Source organism: Dipodomys spectabilis, unplaced genomic scaffold (genome assembly GCF_019054845.1).
Source record: "Dipodomys spectabilis isolate Male_0828 unplaced genomic scaffold, ASM1905484v1 ptg000173l, whole genome shotgun sequence".
Lineage (NCBI taxonomy): Eukaryota > Metazoa > Chordata > Mammalia > Rodentia > Heteromyidae > Dipodomys > Dipodomys spectabilis.
Genome location: NW_024870850.1, coordinates 9,585,153 through 9,606,367, shown reverse-complemented (window position 1 = coordinate 9,606,367; position 21,215 = coordinate 9,585,153). Strand labels below are relative to the sequence as shown.

At 41.5% G+C, this 21,215-nt stretch overlaps 1 protein-coding gene and 1 non-coding gene across 2 annotated transcripts; both read right to left on the bottom strand.

The window, feature by feature from the left end:
• Positions 1–653: 653 nt before the first annotated feature.
• Positions 654–13,970, bottom strand: LOC122119625 (vomeronasal type-2 receptor 116-like). The gene is made up of 6 exons (XM_042693630.1): positions 13,768–13,970; positions 8,556–8,844; positions 7,366–8,175; positions 4,778–5,005; positions 3,662–3,785; positions 654–1,573 (listed from the first exon to the last, which is right to left on the bottom strand). Exons 1-6 carry the CDS (start codon positions 13,968–13,970, stop codon positions 654–656), a joined length of 2,574 nt encoding a protein of 857 aa, XP_042549564.1.
• Positions 13,971–18,508: 4,538 nt separating this feature from the next.
• Positions 18,509–18,594, bottom strand: LOC122120017. The gene has a single exon (XR_006149639.1). It is a non-coding gene; the product is annotated as a small nucleolar RNA SNORD35 (small nucleolar RNA).
• Positions 18,595–21,215: the final 2,621 nt, after the last annotated feature.

Here is a 21,215-nt window from a genome sequence, read left to right as displayed (position 1 = left end):
CACTAAGAAATAATGACCAATAAGCAAACTATTGCTGCAGCTGCTCATTTGGACAACTGTAGTTATTTTGGTGCACTCGCATTTCATCCGGGAAAAATACATTCATAGATTCCTGTTGGAAATTGAAACAGATTAACATCCTGCTCTAAAATTCTTAAAGAAAGAAGAGAGAGAATGAGAGATTTTCCAGTAAATTATACTCAGTAAAATAGCAAAAAATAAAATATGTGCACAGAAATATACAGCTAAGTCAGAGTTACCATACTTGAGTTACCATAAAGAAAGCATGGAAATATTCAACAACGTAACTTCCTATACTAGTAGCTTAGCAATATAGTGATATTGAAGCTGTGATATAGGATAGGTAGGAAGAATAATTGAGACAGGAAAGAGAAGGGAAAAAGCACAGTAGATAATGTACTCATTAGGAAGTATGATAGCATAAAGGACAGATTACACTGGAGGAATCATAAAATATCCAAGTTAGAGTGCAAATTTAGGAGGACTTGTTGGGAATGTGCTATGTCTCTAACATAACCAGAGAAATAAATAGGAGTAACTTGTTTGTTCAAAGAAGTCCTCACATTAAACTAAGATGTGGTACAGATTGCTGTCAGAGCCTCTAAACATTCTAGGCAACATCTATGTTTATCTTAATGTTTGTTTCTTTCAGAACGTGATCTCTCCCTGAACCTGGAGAAAGAATTTCTCTCAGGTCTTATCAGGATGATGTAGCACTTGGGGGCAAAGATGCAGCCTAGGAGACCTGCACTGGAGGCCAAAATGCAGAAGATCTCAACGGCCACCATGGCCTTCCCCTTGGTGCTGTGGTAGACAGGCAGGAAGGTGAGCCACACATTGCAGAACACCAGCATGCTGAAGGTCAGGAACTTGGCCTCATTAAAGGTGTCAGGCAGATTTCTGGCCAGAAAAGCCACAATGAAGATGGCCAGGGCCAGAGAGCCAAGGTATCCCAGGACACAGTAGAAAGCAGTGAGAGAGCCCATGTTGCACAGGATGATGATGTAGCCATGTTCAGAGTGTACATCTTTGTCCACAAAGGGAGGAGAGATTCGCAGCCAGAGGCCACAGAGGGTCACCTGGATGAGAGTGCAGATGGGGATGAGGAGGTTAGGAACCCAGAAGAGCAGCCACTGCCTCGTGCTTCTCCCTGGAGCAGTGAGCGTGAAGGCCAGAACCACAGTGATGGTCTTGGCCAGGACCGTGGAGACAGCCACAGTGAAGACCACTGAGAATATGGTGTGCTGAAGGATGCAGGCGGCTGTGTGGGGACGGCCAAGGAAGAGCAATGAGCAGAGGAAGCAGCAGGTGAGGGAGAAGAGAAGGATGTAGCTGAGGGCCCAGTTATTGGCCTTGACAATAGGGGTGTCTTGGTGCTTGATAAACACCCCAAGAACAGCAGCTGTGATTGCAGAGCAGCAAAGAGCTGTGCAAGTCAGAGCCATACCCAAGGGGTCTTCATAAGCCAGGAAGCCCTCAGTTTTCCTCAGGCAGTGATTTCTCTGGATGTTGGCAAACTGATGATCTGCACACCTAACACACTGCTCCATGTCTGGTGAGGTGGGAGAATCACTGTTAGTTTGTGGTCAGTATTTGTCTTTCCTCTCAACCCCCTTCATTCAAGTAGCTAGCTCATTTTCCCTGATTCACCAGTTGACCTGTATTGTGTTCAATACAAATAGAGTAATTCTCTATATCAAAATGCTTTCACATCAAATCTCTTTCTCACATTTCTTCTTCTTTCCCTCCTCCCTTTCCGTTTTTATGTTTTTCTTTTCCTTTCTTTCTCTTTCTTTGTTTCTTTCTTTGTTTGTTTGTTTCTTTCTTTCTTTTTACTTTCTTTCTCTCTTTCTTTCTTTCTCTCTTTTCTTCCTTCCTTCCTTCCTTCCTTCCTTTCCTCTCTTCCTCCGTCCCTCCCTCCTCCTTCCTTCCTTCCTTCTCTAGCTCCTTCCTTCCTTCCATCCATCTATATTTCCTCTAGTGCTTGAACTCTGGCCATGGGACGTTTTCCAGATTATTCATGCTCAAAACTACCACTCTGCCATTTGAGCCACAGCACCAATTACAGCTTTTTGGGTGCTGAATGGTGAGAAAGAATCTTACTGAGTTTCCTGTACATCATTACATTGATGCTCCATCATCAAATCTCAAATGCTTGAATCGCTTGGATTACAGGTGTGATATATAATTACCAGCATTATGTGCTGCATTCTTGACAGGTCATATCACTCTGGCTCTCTGCTACTCATTCAAGACATAATGGAGAATAGAGAATCAGCCCAACCACTTCACTTTGTACAAGAGGGTCTAATCCAAACCTCAATCTCCTCATTACACCAAACACAAACTTCTTGAGCATTTGCTCTGTGTCAAGAACAGTGCTCCTCCACTGATATGATAAGGTCTGGGAAAGATCAGCTGGAGGAGGGAGAAAAGAAATGAAATGGAGATGATAAACTACTTCTGAATCTTTTATATTTGAAGAACTGCTAGTCAGCCTAGTGCCAGTGTCAGGCATGGAGTGACCATAACAAAGCCCCTTGTATTATTAGTGCATGCTAAGTAGAAAATAAAATTTATTTTGAAATAACCAGCAGTAGGCACTCAGATATGAAAGGCTGTGTTAGATCCACAATTCCATGATGATTTGGATATCATTTCAAAGATCAACAGCTGATCCTTGATATTTTCTTTTTTTCAGTCTTTAGCTCTTATTTTCTCCATTTCTCCCTTGTTTATTAAATATAGGTTTTATTGTTAGGATACTGTACAAAGTGGTTACAGGTACATGATTGAGGTAATGAGTACTTTTCCTAAGGAGTATATTTCCCTTTTTTATGTTTTTTATTGTAAAAATACTGTACAGAGTAGTTACAGTTGCATGAGTAAGGTAAAGTGTACATTTCCTCTCTAGGATTGTTGCCTCCTCCTTTGTTTTTGCCTTACCATCCCTTCCTTGTCCACCTCCCCAAGTACACCCGCGACAATGCCAAAGTCGTAAAGTTCTTTTTTCAATATAGTGTTTTGTACATCTCCTGGTTAAAATGGGTCAACCTGTATCCCTATTTAAGCAGATGATTTTTTCCTTGCCCTCCCCATTAGGAAAATATATATACAAGATGCAGGGCACCAGAATCCAGTATATTGAAAACAGGGGTTATACCATGTGGGTGGAACATACCAAAGAAACAAAAAAAATCACATGGACATTATAAATACATTACAATCAAAGAAAAAATCACTTGTGTCCCTATCTTGGTGTTCATTTTGCTTAACATGAACTTATATGGTCATAAGTACATAGCTTTTGACCTTTTCTTCTTGTCCTAGACATATAGTAGTTATTACAAATAATGGAAAGCATGGGTAAACATTTTCTTTAAATACAAAAAATGCGATTGAGGAGAGGGGAACATGTGTATTCTCAAGATGAAGCCTGTAATAGATTAGAAAATACAATCAGAGAAGTAATGGAGGGCAGTGTGTGTTTCTTGTAAGGAGAAGTATAGCTAACTGTAGCCCTGGATCTCTGCGTGAAGATGCATGTTTTTCCTGCCATGTTACTGTAGATCACCACTGGCTTGCATGGACTGAAGGTTAGGAAGGACAGATGGGGAATTTCTCTAACTAACAGACTCACCTGTCACATTAGAAATCTCATTCTCTGGGCAAGGAGTGCAATCAAAGCAACAGGTAGCATTTCCCTCCAGAGAGGCTTTCTTGAATCCAGGACCACAGCTCTCACTGCACACAGACTGAGGAGTCTGAGAATATTCATATGAAAGTTAGTGACATTTTATCCTTTCAATTGACATCTGAGAAACTCCAGTGATTTAGGGGAAATGATAATAAAAACACATAATCTTTATATGCACACAGCAAATGAATTTACTGAACCTTCTTACAGTTTCATCTGACATGAGCTGAAGAATATGTGGGGCCTCAACACCCAGCACTCATACTATCGGGAAGTCATGGAGCCTTGAAGTGTTGGATTTTAACTCTATGAAATTAGGAAATGGAAGTTAATCCTGCATCCTATTCTTGAATTATGTGATCTGTTTACAGATGAATAAGAGCATGAGAGGAAAATCACTCAGGGAAATTTCAAACCCACGCTCTAAAGCATGGCTAATTGCTTTGGAGGTGCTGCTGTACCAAGGGCCGTTCACATCTCTCTTGGCTTCCTAGCTGTCACAAAGTGGGTGAATTTTTCTGGCAGATGCTCCTTTCATTACATCCTGTCTCACTAGACTAAGAAGCAACAATCTATCCAACCATGGTCTGAAATCTCCAGGCAGAAGCAAAGCAAGCCTTTCTGCCTTCACATTTGATTCACTCAGATATTTTGTCACAGTGCTGGAATAATGATTCACAGGTGTCATTTAACTTTTATGATATTCACTATGCAAACATAGAACTACATATTGGTCATAATATGTTCCCCTGTTCCCTCCATGAATCTGTTAGTAAGAAACTTCCAGAAACAGAAAGTTTTGAAAAGTACACCAATGTGCCATAGTTTTATTGAACAAACTTTAAAACAGGATAAGGTTATTGCCCATTTATACATAGCTCATGCCATTATGGTTAGAAACAACTGACCCTGGGGGAGAAATAAGGATGTGGTGACATTGTCTACAAGCATTGTGATCATAACCTGACTAAGGGAATTGTAAGCTCTTTCTACAACTACTTCCTAATAACAATATATTTTTGTAAAAGGAGAGAGTAAAAAAAAGTTGAAATGACCCACCTTGGTAATTCCTATGGGCCACTCTATCAGATTTTCGAACAAAATCTGTTGTTGATCATGTGGCCTAGATGGAGAAAATTCGCCAACTTTCACCTTTTGTCCCAGACCTTCTGGAAAATTCCAAAAGCTCTTAATGTCATACTCTGCCTCCAAATTCTTTTCCTCATTCAAAATCACTTGGTCTCCAACAGGATTTGTAAATTGGATCTTCTTCAAAAAGGGATGCAGCTAAAAGGGACACATTATATTATGGTGAAGTGTTTCCCAGTGTTATCAGAGAACCCCCGAACAATGGATTACTCTTCATTCCCACACTGGATTTACACACACCACAGGAATCCAACCAACTGTATAAAATGCAGGCCACAGCAGACTAAAGTATTTCCAAGTTCTAAAATCTGGGTATCCAGGATGGGATGTAGAAACTCAATTTCAAGGGAATGAAACTCTAGCCATAACCCACCAAATAATGGATTATCGTATGATAGACCTCAATGGACTCTCTAAATTGCATTCCAATCACTTATTTTGTGATTCTGATCAGAGAATCAGTCTGAAATATAGGTAAATAATAAACTAAGTAGAATGACATAATATTTTTGACAACTATGAAAGATTATCTTAAGCAAGACTTAGTTTACTGCATGTGTGTGTATCTGTGTATGTCTCTGTGTGTGTGTATGTGTGTGTGTGCCTGTGTGTGTATGCCAGCCCTGTGGTGTGACCTCACAGCTTAGGCACTCAACTTCTTTTGTTCTTTTCAAAGTAATCATTCTGTCCATTGAGCCACAGCACCCCTCTGTCTTTTTGGTGGTTAATTGTAGTCATGAGTGAGCCACAGGTGTGAGCCGTTTGTGTCTAGGCAATATTAGGTTTTCAAGAACTAGTCACCCATAGGAAGATCTTCACTAGCCAAACAACGGACAAGGGTCTCATAACTAATATACTTGGAACACAAAAAATTAAATGCCCCAACAACAAATCCTCAAAGAAATAACTGCCCAAAAAATAAGTGGGCTAAATACTTAAAGAGAAACTTCTCTGAAGAGGAAAGAAGGATGGCCAATAGACACATGAAGAAATACTCAACCTCTCTATCCTTAAAAGAAATGCAAATCTAAACAACATTGAGATACCACCTCACTCCAGTTAGAATGGCAAAAATCAAGAACTCTAATAACAACAGATGCTGGAGGGGATGTGGACAGAAGGCAACCTTACTGCATTGTTGGTGGGAGTTTAAACATGTTCAACCACTTTGGAAAGTAGTATGGAGGTTCCTCAAAAGACTCCACATAGAGCTCCCCTATGACCCAGCAATCCCACTTTTGGGCATTTACCCAAATGTTTACAAACAAGACCACACTAAAGCTACTATGAGCTCTGTACAGTATTTTCACAACAAAAACAGAACTAGTCACCCTTAATTTGTTATTTTAAAAAGGTACAAGGAGAATTTGAATATATCCTATTGAAAAGGGGTTGGCTTTTTCCACACATAGTGAGGATGGGGACAGAAGACACAGCACTTCCTTGTCACGGATGCAGCGTTCTTCAAGAACATTGTCGTCAGAGCTCACTATGTTTATTGCATCATTATTTACTATTGCTAAGATGTCGAACCAACACAGATGCCGCTCAGTAGATGAATGGATCAAGAAAAAGTGTTATATATACAAAATGGAACTCTATACCTCCATCAGAAAGAATGACATTGCCCAATTTGTTAGGAAATGGAAAGGCTTGGAAAATATTATATTAAGTGAAATAAGTCAGGCCCAAAGAAACATAGGTCCCATGATTTCCCTTATTTGCAATATCTAGTATATGTCTGAGTCAAGCAGAAAAGGTCAGATAAGGTAATGTTAGGGAAATGAACCCTAAGATATGTATTCAAATTTTTTTCTTTCATGAGATTGTTTCTAACACATTAATAAGTTTATTACTTTGTTGCTTTGTATGTCCCTCCTCCACAGTATAACCTTTTCTTTGACTGTATTTGATGTTGGTATAATTTGTGGAGGGAAAGGGAAAAAACAAATGGTTTAAATAGGGATACAGGTGGAACCATTGTAAAAATGAGATATACAAGTCGTTACATCGAAAATGAGCTTCACATCTTTGGTTCGGGGGGGCGGGGAGGATTGGGTAGGGAGGGCAGGGGGAGGATGGGTAGCAATTTGAAGGGGAAACAAAGGAGGAGGCTACAATGCTTGGTAAGAAATGTACTCATTATTTTGCCAATGTAATTGTAACCACTCTGTACAGTATTTTCACAACAAAAACAGAACTAGTCACCCTTAATTTGTTATTTTAAAAAGGTACAAGGAGAATTTGAATATATCCTATTGAAAAGGGGTTGGCTTTTTCCACACATAGTGAGGATGGGCACAGAAGACACAGCACTTCCTTGTCACGGATGCAGCGTTCTTCAAGAACATTGTCGTCAGAGCTCTACCCTCACTTCATGGAGAGCACTCTCTTGTACTTGCCAAAATGGTGCCAGACAACCTAGCTGCATCTGCTGTGAAAGCTTATATAGAAGTTCTGCATTCCTAGAGTAGGGCACCCAAAAGCAAAACCATTACCTGTGAAGACAGAAATGCCCTGGGTTGACCATTGTACACTCTTGGATCTTCCATGAAAAGAAGAAACATCTGGTGGAGAGCATGGGCCACAGCATACACAGTATTGTAGATGTTGTAACTCTCATCTGACATGGTCATGTCAAAAATGTGCCTCAGCAACCAATGCAGTGTGGCATTGTATGAACAGTGCCCCAAGTCTCTGCAGTCAGACTTAATCAATAGGCTATAAACAGACTGAATCCAGGACCTGGGAAGGGAGATATTTGCTGAGTTCTTGGAGAAGGTCTCTGTCAGAATAAAATTGGTGAACCCAGCAGTGTTTCTATGATGGTGAGAGAAGATAAGAGGTGCATGGAAAGAGTCAATCATAAAATATCTTTTAGCAATAGTCACATCATCATAGGGTGAGTTCAGGACCCAGACTTTGCCTGTAATTAAAAAGTGCCTACATTTAAGAATAAAGCTTAGTAGAAATGTACTGTCCCCATAAATGATAATCACATTGGTTGATAAGTCCATTAGCTGGCGCTGCATCAATAGATCATTTGAGTAATCTGAAAGGACACTGTAAGTGATCATGTTCTCAAAGGCAAAGCAGACTCTACTCTTGCCCATCTCTTCCCTCAATTCTGAGAGGAACCACATTCCATAGTTTTCTTCAGTGATGAATAGTCCCACCCAGTTCCAGCTGAAATGAAGCATCAAGGAGACCATGGCCAGGGCTAGACCTGAGTCTTTGGCAGCCATATGATAGACAGTACCAAACTTTCCATGGTCACTCAGGAGAGGATCAAAAGTCCCAAAGGTGAACTACAGGGAACAAATGGAAACAACATCAGGAAGAGTATGGTCATAGGCAAATCTCAGTCCTGATGTGAACGATACAACAACTGGTAGTACAGTGGTGGGAACAAAAGTTTGCTTATCCCATTTGCAAAGTCATCTCCCATGTTCTGAACTCTTTGTAGACATGTACAGATAAGGCTCAGAGCTTTGGGTCATCCTTTCCTCTCAACACCCCTCCTTCTATTTGCAGCAATGAAAATGTGTATGTCAAACCCACTTTTGGAGGGTTCTCCTTGTGAGATTAGGCATTTGGAAGGGTTTGTGATACCACCTCCTCTTCAACCTGTTGAGGGAAGAGTCACTGTGGATATGGTTTCACATCTACCCACCCCTCCCAGCCTCACCTGGGGAAGTTTGTAGAGGTCCAGCAGTGTCCCTATTGGGACAAATGTGCTTGAGGTTCCTGTGAGTGCTGCTATCGCTTTGCTGTCTCTTCTGCAGGTGTAATTAGGGATGTTTTTATTCTTCCCAGACAGCCAGGTGAGTAGATCCTCTAACAGATCAGTACGTGAGTAATGTGCAGTATAGATCTCAAACCCCAGAGTCATGTTTGGTAGCAGATGGGGATTCTTGTTGATCTCCTCCACAGCCAGCAGCAGGGTGAACAGCAATTGGTATTTCTTCATGTTGATCCTGCACAGAAATCACAAAATTTGGGTAGGTATACAAGTATTACAAATGATTAACTGCAAATCTCATGACTTTGTTGAATCAAATGTTGATTTCTACACACAGTAATATGTATAGATCCAACGGGATGGCATTCTAAGTTGGAGTCTAAGAAAAGTTCTTAGAATTGGGAGAGTTTCTGAACAGGTCTTGATCAGCATACATGAGATGACTATTTTTCTGAGATTGCAGAGAGAGCGAGAGGGGGGGGGGGAGGGGGAATGAGCCAGCTGGCTTTTCCTTTATGCCCCATATAGATAAGTGAAAAACACTACTGTCTGTTGTGATGACATAGGAGCAGACCCAGCTCACATCCCAAATCATTTAATACCTTAAATTAGCTGTGCATATGGAAAAACTCTTAAGAAATACAATTCCAATTGGGAGCAGATTGTCCACCTGAGTTCAACCAGTATGAGCAGAGAGGCAGGGCCTGCTGTGTTAGGAGTAAATAGGAAAGCAGGCTGCCTTGTGTCTGTGCTCGCTTGCCACACATTTGCCAATGGTACATCCTTCTGCAAAGAAGTGAATCATGCCTTGTGAGGAAAGTAAAGCAATCACAAAAGTACAAAATTTATTTGATGTGGTAGAGGCACACTAAGCTGACTCAGAGAATGTCATCATTCAAGGGGATTCCCCAGAAGCAGAGCAAGATGGCAGCCCAGGAAGCTAGAACATGAAGATTGCCTCACCAAACAAAGAAGATATGAGAGTCAGGGAGTGTGGACTGGAGGATACTTCTCTAGTAGAACAAACAACAGAAAGAATGTGTGAGAAAAGGGGAAAGAAGCCATCTCCATGTTCCTCCCCATTACCAGCATTAGTAGCTCATTATGGACAGAAATCCTTGACATTGCAGGGAGGGAGAGAATTAAAGTTAATTCTCAGTACCATCCCCATACACTGAGACCAGTGCTGGGGTTGTGCTTATAGTTTCTACTCCTGTGCCCAGACCTTTAGATTGTGCCTGTGGAAGACACTGTCACAACCTCCCTCCTCCAATCTTGTGAAGGACAGCAGGTATGGGATACAACCTTCTAGTGAGCAGGGCAGAAGATTGGGTCAGAGTTTTTCTTAGAACCCTTTGTCAGGCATGTCATGCTTGGACCAATAATCCAGAATAAACTAGAGGCACTGTTTGGTGCTAGCACCACAGCTTCTGTTAGAATCTTTCAGGAGGTTTTGGAAGGTCCCTGGTGCAGAACCAAATGCCATTTGCATCAGTTTCCACCATGGGTGGGGTAGGCTGACACCTGTCTTCTTCCTTAGCGTTGTGAAGCCACTGTGGCTATGTGACTCTGTTGTTATCTGGCTCAGTCCATCAAGTTGAACAGTGAATAACTTCAGGGACCACTGCCCTAGAAGGACAGTGCTCAAGATGGCACCAGGCAGAAACTGAAGTTTCTCTAGGAATTCAGTGTGCATTGGTCTACAACAGCATAAGCTATAGTGTGACTTAAGTGTATCCACATGACAGTTTGGGCTTTGGGGATGCTAGATAGCCTGAGTGGATGGTGGTGTTCACCAAGATGGTCCTGTGGCTTTTTTTCTTTTTTGTTGGTTGTGGGGCTTGAACTCTAGGCCTGGGATCTGACCCTAAAATCTTCAGCTTAAGATTAGCTCACTAGCACTTGAGGCACAGCGCCACTTCTGGCTTTCTTTTGTTTTACTGGAGATAAAAGTCTCACAGACTTTTCTGCCTGGGCTGGCATTGAAACCCGGTCCTCAAATCTCAGCCTCCTAAATAGCTAGAATTCTAGGCGTCAGCCACCCATGCCCGGCTCGTAGCTTCCTTTACAAACCTTACCATGCTGCTGTAGCATTGCATGGTTTTCCATCCCAATTATAATAGGTAAGACAGGGAAGTAAGATGGTGATATGGTCCCACAGCTTAGTGTGGGCTAGGTAATAGCACTAGAACTTGCCATGACCATATAGCCAGGACAGCTTCTGGCAGACTTTTGAATCACCTCAATACCTGAGAAAGTGATCTACCACCAGACAATCTGAATTCTATATTAGCTATCACTAATTGTGTATGGTTGTTGGCATCTTGGCTCATGAGCACACCTCTACCACATTCAACCTGAGTCAATCTTAGTCCTCACCCAGCACTGTATTGGTCTTGATTGCAGTAGACTGAGGATGCTGTACTCAAGCAGGATAGACTAAGGAAAATGAGGCCTGGTTAATGCATGTCAGGAATTAAAAAATTCAAGCTTAAAGCTTGTTCATCTACTTCCCTTAATATTAAGGGAATGAAGTCATTTAGGGGAAAATGGAATAGAATAGATTAGTAAAAAATGAGGTATGGGAAGCTCACAGCAAACAGAGAGCTATTCATCCATCTACATAACTTAAGATTAAGGGACCAAAGTCATTGAGCACAAAAAGAAGCTGGATAAATTAAGGAAAAAAATGAGTCCTAGAGAAGGCAACACAAAAACATGTGATTAAGAAACACAGGGCTACCATCTTTACTTCAAACAGAGGCAACAGGTTGCATTGCTTTCTGAGAGATGCATTTCTCATCATATGAATTAGCAGTTGTCTTGTAGGGCAAATGCCTTCCTCCCAAGACACTCCCACAAATCTTATGCAACATCCTATGCCAAATATAGACAACAGCACACCTTCCTTCCCTCAAGGATAATCATGTGGATTGAATGGCTAAAACATACAGAAACTCAGAAAGTGTAACACCAGGAGTGATTAGAACAAATATTCCAGGTGTAATAGAGTTCTGGTGGCCACAGCTGTGTCTAATGCCTGTTCCAGCACACAGATCTTGCTATTGCTAGGCAGAATCCACTCACAAGGCCATTAACTGTCGATGAGGCATATGGGCGCCCTGTGCACCCAGGAGAAGGCATATTTGGACCTATGACTCATTGGGGTTCTCGTGAGGTTTTTAGAACCACAGAGTATTTGTCACTAAAATTGCCTTTGGTTTTCTCTGGTATTGAACTGGTTTATAACCTCACAGCTGACTTCTCACAGGCCCTGAGCTCCCTCTAGTGTTGACATTGTGGAAGTAACTACAGATTCAGGAACTCTGACGCTGGCCTGGAATTTCTGGAAAGACAGGCACAAAGCCAGACCAGTCAGACTGATATAATTCGGAGACATTTCAAAGGCCAGATGGTATCACATGCCAATATTAATGAAGAATGTTGCAGAACGATGAGTTCTCCTAGCATTCAATATAATCATTTTAGGAAAATTCTCATAGAGAGAATCTCAACTCTCATGGATATTTGCTGATGTCATTGTGTGCAATGTAACTGAGGCTTGACATCTAGAATGTCAGTAATACTAAATATGAATTGAGAACTGGTGGCTCAGACCTGCAATTATAACTACTAAGGAGGATGATATAGGAGAATTATATTTTGTATTCACTTTGGGCAGGAATGTCTGTGACACATTTTATGTGCAAGCACCTCCACAGAAACTGGTGCAGAGCTGTAGGTCAAGTGGTAGAGTGCCAGTCATGACAGAAAAAATGCTAAGGGACAGCCATAAGGACTTGAAATGACACCTGAGTACCAGACTGTGTGTGAACATGCACACACACACACACACACACACACACACACACACACACACACACACACACACACAGCTCAATTAGAGAATGGACAGAGAAGAGGATAGCTGTGACATCTCCCAATTCCATGGGGTACGTTTCTAATGCTGAGTTTACACATGAGCCCTATCTTTCTCACTCACTTCCTCACCACATTAATTTATCATCAGTAACTCTCATAAATCTCTCATGGAATAAAGTATTCCTCTCCTGAACAAACCCCATACAGGTTGTTTCCACACAACTTGTCTGAGAAGATTCATCCATGACTTCCCTTTACAGAGAATTCTATAGATCTGAAAGTAGTGAACTCACCTGGGTCAAATGCATGAATGAAAGTGTGTACAAAATATGAAAAAGCCAGGCACCTTTGCTCACACCTGTCATCCTATCTATTCAGGAGGCTGAGATCTGAGGATCAGGGTTCAAAGCCAGCCAGGGCAGAAAAGTCCATGAGATTCTTATCACCAATAAACCACTAGAAAATTGGAAATGGCACTGTGGTGCCAGCAACCGAGCACTTGTCTTAAGCTGAATAGCACAGGGACAGCATCCAAGCCCAGAGTTCAAGACCCATTACTGACAATATATATGAAAAAAATATTCAAATGTAGTTTAGGAAGTTATGAGCAGGGAAAAATAAATAAGCCTGGAAACACGTTGGAGAACAAGGAATGGAAACAGAGTTTCTGGGAATGACATAGGAGACAGGCCAAGACATGGATAGAAAGACAGAAGCTTACATAAATTAGTTAAGGGGAAAAAATCAAATGTGTCATGCATCTCTTATTACTGATCTTTCCGCAGCTCCCCATTTACAAAGCTTTGCTGACATGAAGTAACCCCAGAAGCAGAAACTGTATGTCTATCTTAAGAAACATTGCCCTGAAGGAGGTCCAAACATTGGTCCTGTTTTAAAAAGTACAAAAACAGAATGGATTGAAGATTCCCTGGCCTTTGTCCTATGGATGGGGACATTGCACTTTAGTGTCTTTGTATGGACTCTTGGTCACCCCAGTGACCCTGAGTAACAGTGATGAGTGGAGGAGTCACAGTGATGGTGGGGTGGTCGGATATCTCTGGAAAGGGGAGTGGAGTGGAAGACAGACAGAAAACTCTGTACACTTGGAAGAAAGAAAAATATTCATTGGGAACTCCTGAAGTGAAGTAGAACTGTTGTAGTGAGGACAGTGTAATAGATGCACAGCACATCAATGATTATGTCCAAACTTCCTCCACATCTGACTGTAATACAAAGAGAAAATTCCAAATTTAAGACAATCCAAGAAATCACTTACTGAATGTTCTGTTGCTGCAGGGTAGGGTCATTCATGCCTTGAACGACCAATTCCCAAGAATAGAGGGGGTAAAATCCAACAATGACCACATCTCCCCTGCTGCATGCCACAGATTTCTCTGTGCAAATGCGTCTGCCATCTTCAGAGAAAGTGATCAGGAGAGGATGCTGGAGGAGAAGCAGTGTCAGAGCCACAGGGAACATTGCTGCTGCTTTGACATGGAGCTGTGATTTTGGATGCAGACTGTGCCTGCAGCGTCAGGTGGGTGTCTAAAAGGATCTTCAGTTTTTGTTGCTTCTTGTTACCTAGATAGCCTCCACTGTCCTAAAGGAATTCAGAGCCAATTCTGTCCTCTGGCTCTGCATCTGGGGCCCAGTGTGAAGGTCAAAACAGAAGTTAGAAAACATGTGTACCATCTTCTTCTCTACACCCTCAGGACCATGATTTTATCCAAGACTGTAGAAAATGAAACTCCAGGGATGGATTCCTCTCTTGTTGAGTTGTTCACAAACTTGTGTGAAAGCAAAAAGTTGAAAACAAAAAAAGCACAACCAATCAAGGGTCACTAGGGATGATGGGAATGGATGACAGCAGAGGATGCCACGTGAAGGTCAAATGATCATAGAGCGCCATGGCCAGCAAAGGCCCAGTCAGAGTTACTGGAGCACCGTCAAAGATGAGGATGGGCAGGCTCACAACCTAGGGAAAAGGCAGACACCGAAGTTTGGTGAAATGACCCATTCAGGTTTTTATACCAACTGCACGTGCACAGGAATCCAGAAATGCTCAATGTATTTATTTACTGCTGCAAGTGTTACCAGCCGTGTCTTGGAATTCCACCATTACAGATGAATACTTCAAGGTCAATGCACTTATCCAATTAGATATTTGCACTGTGAATCTTTAACTTCTTCAGTGCTTGCTTGTTGTTGAACATCAGACTGCACCTATCAATATATGGGCAGTCCATTGTTAGACAGAGATGTTCTATGATCTATGACTTTCTGGGAACATAGCAGGCCTGCACACTGAGGTTGCTGTGGATGTATGGATGGGTCTTGCTCTGCTGTGTCCCCATTATGTCCTGAGTGCTCCGGGAATTCTTGTTCCCACTTGGACAGCTGCATTTTGCTAGCTCTGTCCATGTCTCCCTACCTGTCTTCTCTATTAGTTCCTCATACTAGAAGTGAAACCAAGGTCACAACATGGGGTCCTGCTCTGCACAGAGTTCACCATGGTGGCTGGTTCTGTGAACTGGCTGCATATAATTATGAGGAAGGTCTTGGCAAATGTAAGTTGGAAAAGTAAGTATGCAAATGCTATTTGGTGTTGGTAGTCAGCAAGACCTTGCAAGAGCATCAGTGCTGGGGTCTAGATTGACTTGGGTTCTGAGGTAGAAATCTTTGTTGCTTCTATACCCAGGATTATTGGTATGAGCCAGCTGTGGCTGGCTCAGAAGACAAACTTTTATCCCATTCTCCTCATCTATTACTATATTTGTATTCAGTCAGCCTAAGAGAACAGGCCCTCCCCACTTCCTCTTCACTTGCCTGAAACCAGGAGTCACCTGTCAATCACCTGACTGGGAGTCAGCAAAGGACCCCACAATCTGAGGTCACTTCCTCATCCACGGAGGTCACTTCCTGGACCATCCTGGTCACACCTCCCTAGCACAGTGAGACGTTCCCCAGACTCTGTGGTCACTTCCACATCCGCTGTGGTCCTGGCTCAGCACAAGTCCTTTTCTCTCTCTTTTTATTTATTTTTTCCCCTTTTCCTCTGTCTTCTCCATGGGCCTCCATCTCCTGAGTGTGGGCAGTTTGCCTTTTCTACCTGAAGCGTGTATCCGATTTCCTTGCTGGAGAAGCTAACAATTTCTACTTCATTGTTATTGGTGTCTAATCTAGTACTCTATGCCTTCTTCTCCCTACATTTCAAAAATAAGAGAAAACTTGGGGATCTGTGTTGCCTCTATCTATCTGAGTGCTTTCTTTCTGTATGTCTGTTTGTCTGTGTGTATTGTAAATGTATTGTACCGAGGAGTTACCATTATGTAAATCAGGTATTGAGTACATTTCTGTTTTTACAATGTTACCCAGTTTTTCCCTCCCTGTCCCACCCACAGGTTGTATGCTTCATTTTTCACATGGTGCCCAGTATATACCACTGCTGCATTTGTCAGGGTGATTAACTGAACACAATGTTCTCCACTTCCTCCCATATTCCTGACTCAAACATATAATTGCATACTCCAGACTCCTTTTGTCTGTGTGACTCAATTTACTTTTTCCATTCATGTGTTGATTGGAACGGAGCCTGGTTCTGCAACTCAGCTTCTAAGTAGTGTCATGATAAATACTCACCATATGTAAACATAGACATAACAAACACCCATACTAGTGTGTGTGTAATACGCATGTAATATTATATCTTTTGTCATATTATGTTACCAACGGTGTTATAATATTGCTTTTGGCCATATCCCCATTAGTGTCTGTTATTATTAATTTCCTGGATAATCAATTAACGGTTTTATTGCTAATTATTTTATAATGAGTTCTATTTTATGAAACTCAAGATGTACTCCTCTGCTACTTACTTGAACACTTTGTGGGTATAAAAATTGAAGACGGGAAGTGGTGCTGTGACTGAAGTGGTAGAGTGCTAGCCTTGAGCTGAAGATCTGAGGTACAGCGCCCAGGCCCAGAGTTCAAGCCCCACAACCCACCAAAAAAAATTGAAGACCGTTTTTGCTTCTGAAATCATTTTGTATCCAAATGAAACCAATTTGTTGCACCAATTCCCTTTCTCAAGACTTTCATTAACTAACTTCCCTTGGTCATGGGACTTGAACTCTGGGTCTAGGTGCTGTCCCTCTGTTTTCAGCTCAAGGAGAATGCTCTACCACGTGAGCCACAGCACCGCTTTTGGTTTTCTGGTGGTTAATTGGAGATAAGTGTTGAATGAAGTTTCATGCCTGGGCTGGCTTTGTACCTTGATCCTCAGATCTTAAGCTCCTGAGTAGCTAGGATTACAGGTGTGAATCACTGGCACCTGGATTCCTTACTGAGTTTTAAAAAATTACATGTTTAATTAACTCTTTGAAAACATTTGATCTCAAAATGACATTTTTAAAGATGTAAAGTAGTAATCCTTAGACAAACTGGTTGTAAATTGATATTTCCCCTTTGGTTTTAAAGCAGGTAGAACAGGAGAATCACATGTAGACTGACATTGCATGAAGAGTCCAAACTTAACAAACTTGAGGGATCTCATACCACCTTTTGGTGTTTTCAAAATGCAGCTGATTGCATCACTTTACATATCACTCTTGTAACTTTCTTCAGGTAATGTTTGAAGGAAAGCAACTTTTAGTTAAAAACACTCATATATTGGCCTTTTGGTGTGGAAATAATTGAGCAATGATAATAATAATAATAATAAAAGAATTGAGAAATAGCTGAGAGCAGGTGGCTAAAATCCATAATCCTAGCTACTCAGGAGGTTGAGATTTGAGGATCACGGTTCAAAGCCAGCCCGGGCATAAAACTTCGTGAGACTCTTATCTCCAATTAGCCACTCAGAAAACTAGGAGTGCTGTGACTCAAGTGGTAGATTGCTTGCCTTAAGCTGAAGAACTGAGGGACAGAGCCTAGGCTCAGAGTTCAAGCCCTATAACCGACAAAATAAAAGAATCGAGTAGCATAGGTTTTACATTGAAGTAAATATCTAAACAAAGCCATGAAAATTTAAACACAATTTCTGCTTTTTTTCTTTGTCCCTTAAAAGAAACCACAATGGGAAAAATATGTATGTAGAGCAAAATAAGAGAAGAAAAAGAAGAAAACCATAAAACTCAAGGCAATGTTCTTAGCTTTGGATGGTCTCAAAGCCAGTTAGAAAATTTCTATCTTCTACCCCTTTGGCTGGTGGAAGCTACCGGTACATTGCCAGATCCTCCTGGGAACATACGCAGACACTTCCAGATCACAGTACCCAGTCTGGTTGGTCCATGAGCCGTTCACCACCTGTTAGTGCAGTAGTGCGGCTTCTGCCTCTAGGAGCTTCCAGATCCACCCCTACCAGGCCAATCAACCTAGGGTGCAGGCCTCACCGGGTACATCAAGCGGTCCCCAGACATGACAAGCAGCATGTCTGAACTGCTTAGCCCCTGCACATGCTTTGTCGCCTCTGGGGAAGATGGGGCTCAGGGTCCTGCTCTGGAAGGGGAAGGATACTCCCAGCATGCCCTGGGGCATGGGGCAGTGAGCTTCATAAGAAGGAGACCTGGGCCTTGGGCATGAGGGGCTGCATGTGGCTAGGGCCTTGCCCATGTCTGAGGGTTTGTTCAGCAACACCAACTCGGGGCGGATCCTGAGCAGCAGGTCCAGGGAGCACAGGTGGGATCCATAACCTATTCCTGCTATTCTGGCCCCTCTCTGGGTTGAGATGATTCACCTACAATGTATGGGCATCTCTTTTCTTTTTTTTCCTGCTCAGGCAGATTTGATTGGTTTTCTTTTTAAAAAAACTTTATAAGTTTTTTTAATTGTGAAAATACTGTACAGAGGAGTTGCAATTACATGAGCAAGGTAATGAGTACATTTCTTATCAAGCACTTGCCTCCTCCTTTGTTTCCCCTTCCCATCCCTGCCCTCCCATCTTCCCACCCTTCATCTCACTCCGGTGGTTGGTTTTCATTTAATATATTTGGGTATTTTTTCTCTCTCCCCCTTTTTATTTCCTGGTATCTGCTGAGCCTTTGGCATCACTGGCACTGCCCACAGTGGCATCCACAGACCATTGCAAGAAAAGACATCACTTGATTTAAAAAAAACTTAAAGACAGGATTGATGGTTTTCAGAGTTGGTTGGTGGGAAGAAAAGGGAAAAAATTAATTTACGAAAAAGATCGTGTCTGTGTGTGTGTGTGTGTGTGTGTGTGTGTGTGTGTGTGTGTGTGTGTGTGTGTGTGCCAGACCTGGAAGTCAGGACTCAAACTCCCTTTCTTGGCTTTGTAATTCACAAGTGGCATTTTACCATTTGAGAAATACCTCCCATCCTGTATTTTTACTTGTAAGTTAAAGATGGAGTCTCATACACTTTTCTGTCCAGGCTAATTTTGAACTGTGATCCTCAGATCCAAGCCTTCTAAAGTAGCCATTGGTGTCTGACTTGAAAAAAATTGCATGTATAAAAATGAAATTAGTAATTAATTTAATAATAGACTTCCACAAGTATGTGAAAAGTTAATACATATGACTCAATGTTTTAGTCAGTACTTTACAACAGTAACACTTTTTCTTTATTGAGAGTAATTACATAAATTTCACAGTATTGTGGCATAGTGATACTAAGCTAAAGTCACTAACACATTTTAACCTTCACAATGCATCTTGTCATTGTCTTCATCTACAAAGCTTATGAACTCTGCAGACTTTAACAATAAAACTGTTTCTCCCAAATTGAGTGATATGTACATTTCTTTCCTTTTGCTCAGTATCAGCTGTTTCCACTTTCTCTCGCTTTCCCTCCCTCCCATCACCAGCCTTGAGTTGCTTAGTTCACTTTCATCAATGACCAGTGCAGCTGATGGGCCCCTCTGCTGTATTTTTTCACCCATTTACCTGTAGTTCTTTGCCCTCCTCTTAGCTTCTCTTAGATGTGCATGCTTATACACCATATATGCGGTCCAGTATATAGAGTCATCTAGAAACTATATAACAAATTAGGAAGCCAACCTTTGTTTCTTGTATCTTGTTTATTTTCTCATATTTCATTGTGAAACAGTAACACATTTATGATGTGTAATTTAGTCCAATCAAGAGGTGATTGAACACCACTGGATCTGAAATATGTAAGTAGAAAATAAAGCAGTGGAAGAAAGGACACACTATCTTTTGCCAGCATGGCTAAAGAGATCCCCTCAAAAATCTAGTGTTTCTGTTGTTCTCTTTTCTCTTCTTCTTCCATTTCTATTTGGGTGTCCTTAGAGATTTGGTCCAATATGATGCACAAATTGACTAACTGTGTGCTCTGGGCATTGATTTTACCAAGGTCCTATGGAAGTCAATGATGAGCCCATCCTTTCTCTCCTTTACTTGAGTGTCTCCTGGACAGGTATAGGTTCCACGCTTGTATCCTTTGAGACAGAGGCTGGGAATGGCCAGCTCCTGGTTTATCAGTCCTGAAGATGGAGACTGAGCTTTCCTTGAGCTCCAAGCTTGAAAAGATCTTTGATTCTTTACCCCTTAGTTGTGTCTAAAGGCAGATGCAGCTCTACCTAGTAAGTAATGATGTAATTGATACATTAAGAGTCTTGGAAATATCACCTCTCAATCATACATAAAAACATAATTGCTTTGGATAGCTAGTAAAAACTATTTCACACTTGTGTTCACAGTTCACCAAGTTTTATACCTCCTTAGTTGTGTTTGGTTAGCAGAATGGGTAACCAATGTTTTTTCTTCTACCTACATAGCACTGGCTCTCTTTCTGTTGAAGTCTTCCCCTAACGACAATACATATATTTTTCTAAACTCTTTCTGAGTACTGAAAAGGAACTGTTGCAACAATGATAAAGGCCTGGACCTCAGTTATCAAAACAGTGGGGTTGTGGTGGCTTTAGCCTATAATCTTATCTACTCACAGGCTGAGATCTGAGGATTGTGGTTCAGTGCCAGCCCAGGCAGGAAAGTCTCTGAAACTCTTATCTCCAAATAATCACCAGAAAACCAGAAGTGGTGCTCTGGCTTAAGTAGTAGAGCACTCTCCTTCAGCTGAAGAGCTCAGGGAAAGCACCCAGGCCCAGAGTTCAAGTCCCGAGACTGACAAAAAAAATAACAGCATCAATGATATTATTCAGAACTTCCTATTTTTGCCAAGCTATGATCTCTGTCTTCTGTGTTGTTCTTTTATTTCATATGCTTCATCTTTCTTTACTTCACAGTGAATTTCCATCTTGGCCACCTAAAGAAATGAAAATGAGCTGAGGTTCTTATGGGTTTCTTTTTTTTTTTTTTTTGGTTCTGGTTCTAATAGTTGAAGCCAGGGTCTCGGTGTTGTTTCTGACCATTGTTTTTGTGTAAAGTGAGTACTCTGCCACTTGAACCACGTATACATTCTGACTTTTGTTGGTTTACTGGAGATAAAAGACTCATGAAATTTCCTTCTCAGGGTGGCTTGGAACCATGATCCTCACATATCAGCTCTCTGAGGAGCTAAGTTTACAGGCCTAAGGCACTGGTACTCAGTTAAGTGTAAGCAATTTTAATGTAACTTGTGACTGTTTAAACACAAACTGTTACAACTGTGTTTGCATTGGGCTCGCTGCTTGTGGACAAAAGACATGAAATCAGAATCATTCAGGTACATTGTCCTCTTTGACAAGCTAAACATTCATTTTATTTTCCTGAGAATCCAGGAACAGGTGCCTTATACCTTAGACTC

What these genes read in the sequence shown, in the direction of transcription:
- LOC122119625 (XM_042693630.1), bottom strand. Translation starts at nt 13,970, where the DNA reads ATGTTCCCTGTGGCTCTGACACTGCTTCTCCTCCAGCATCCTCTCCTG. An exon ending in CTGCAGCAACAGAACATTCA is followed by an intron (nt 8,845 to 13,767) that starts GTAAGTGATTTC and finishes ATTTCTGTGCAG; the next exon opens with GATCAACATGAAGAAATACC. An exon ending in GGCCCATAGGAATTACCAAG is followed by an intron (nt 3,786 to 4,777) that starts GTGGGTCATTTC and finishes GAATATTCTCAG; the next exon opens with ACTCCTCAGTCTGTGTGCAG.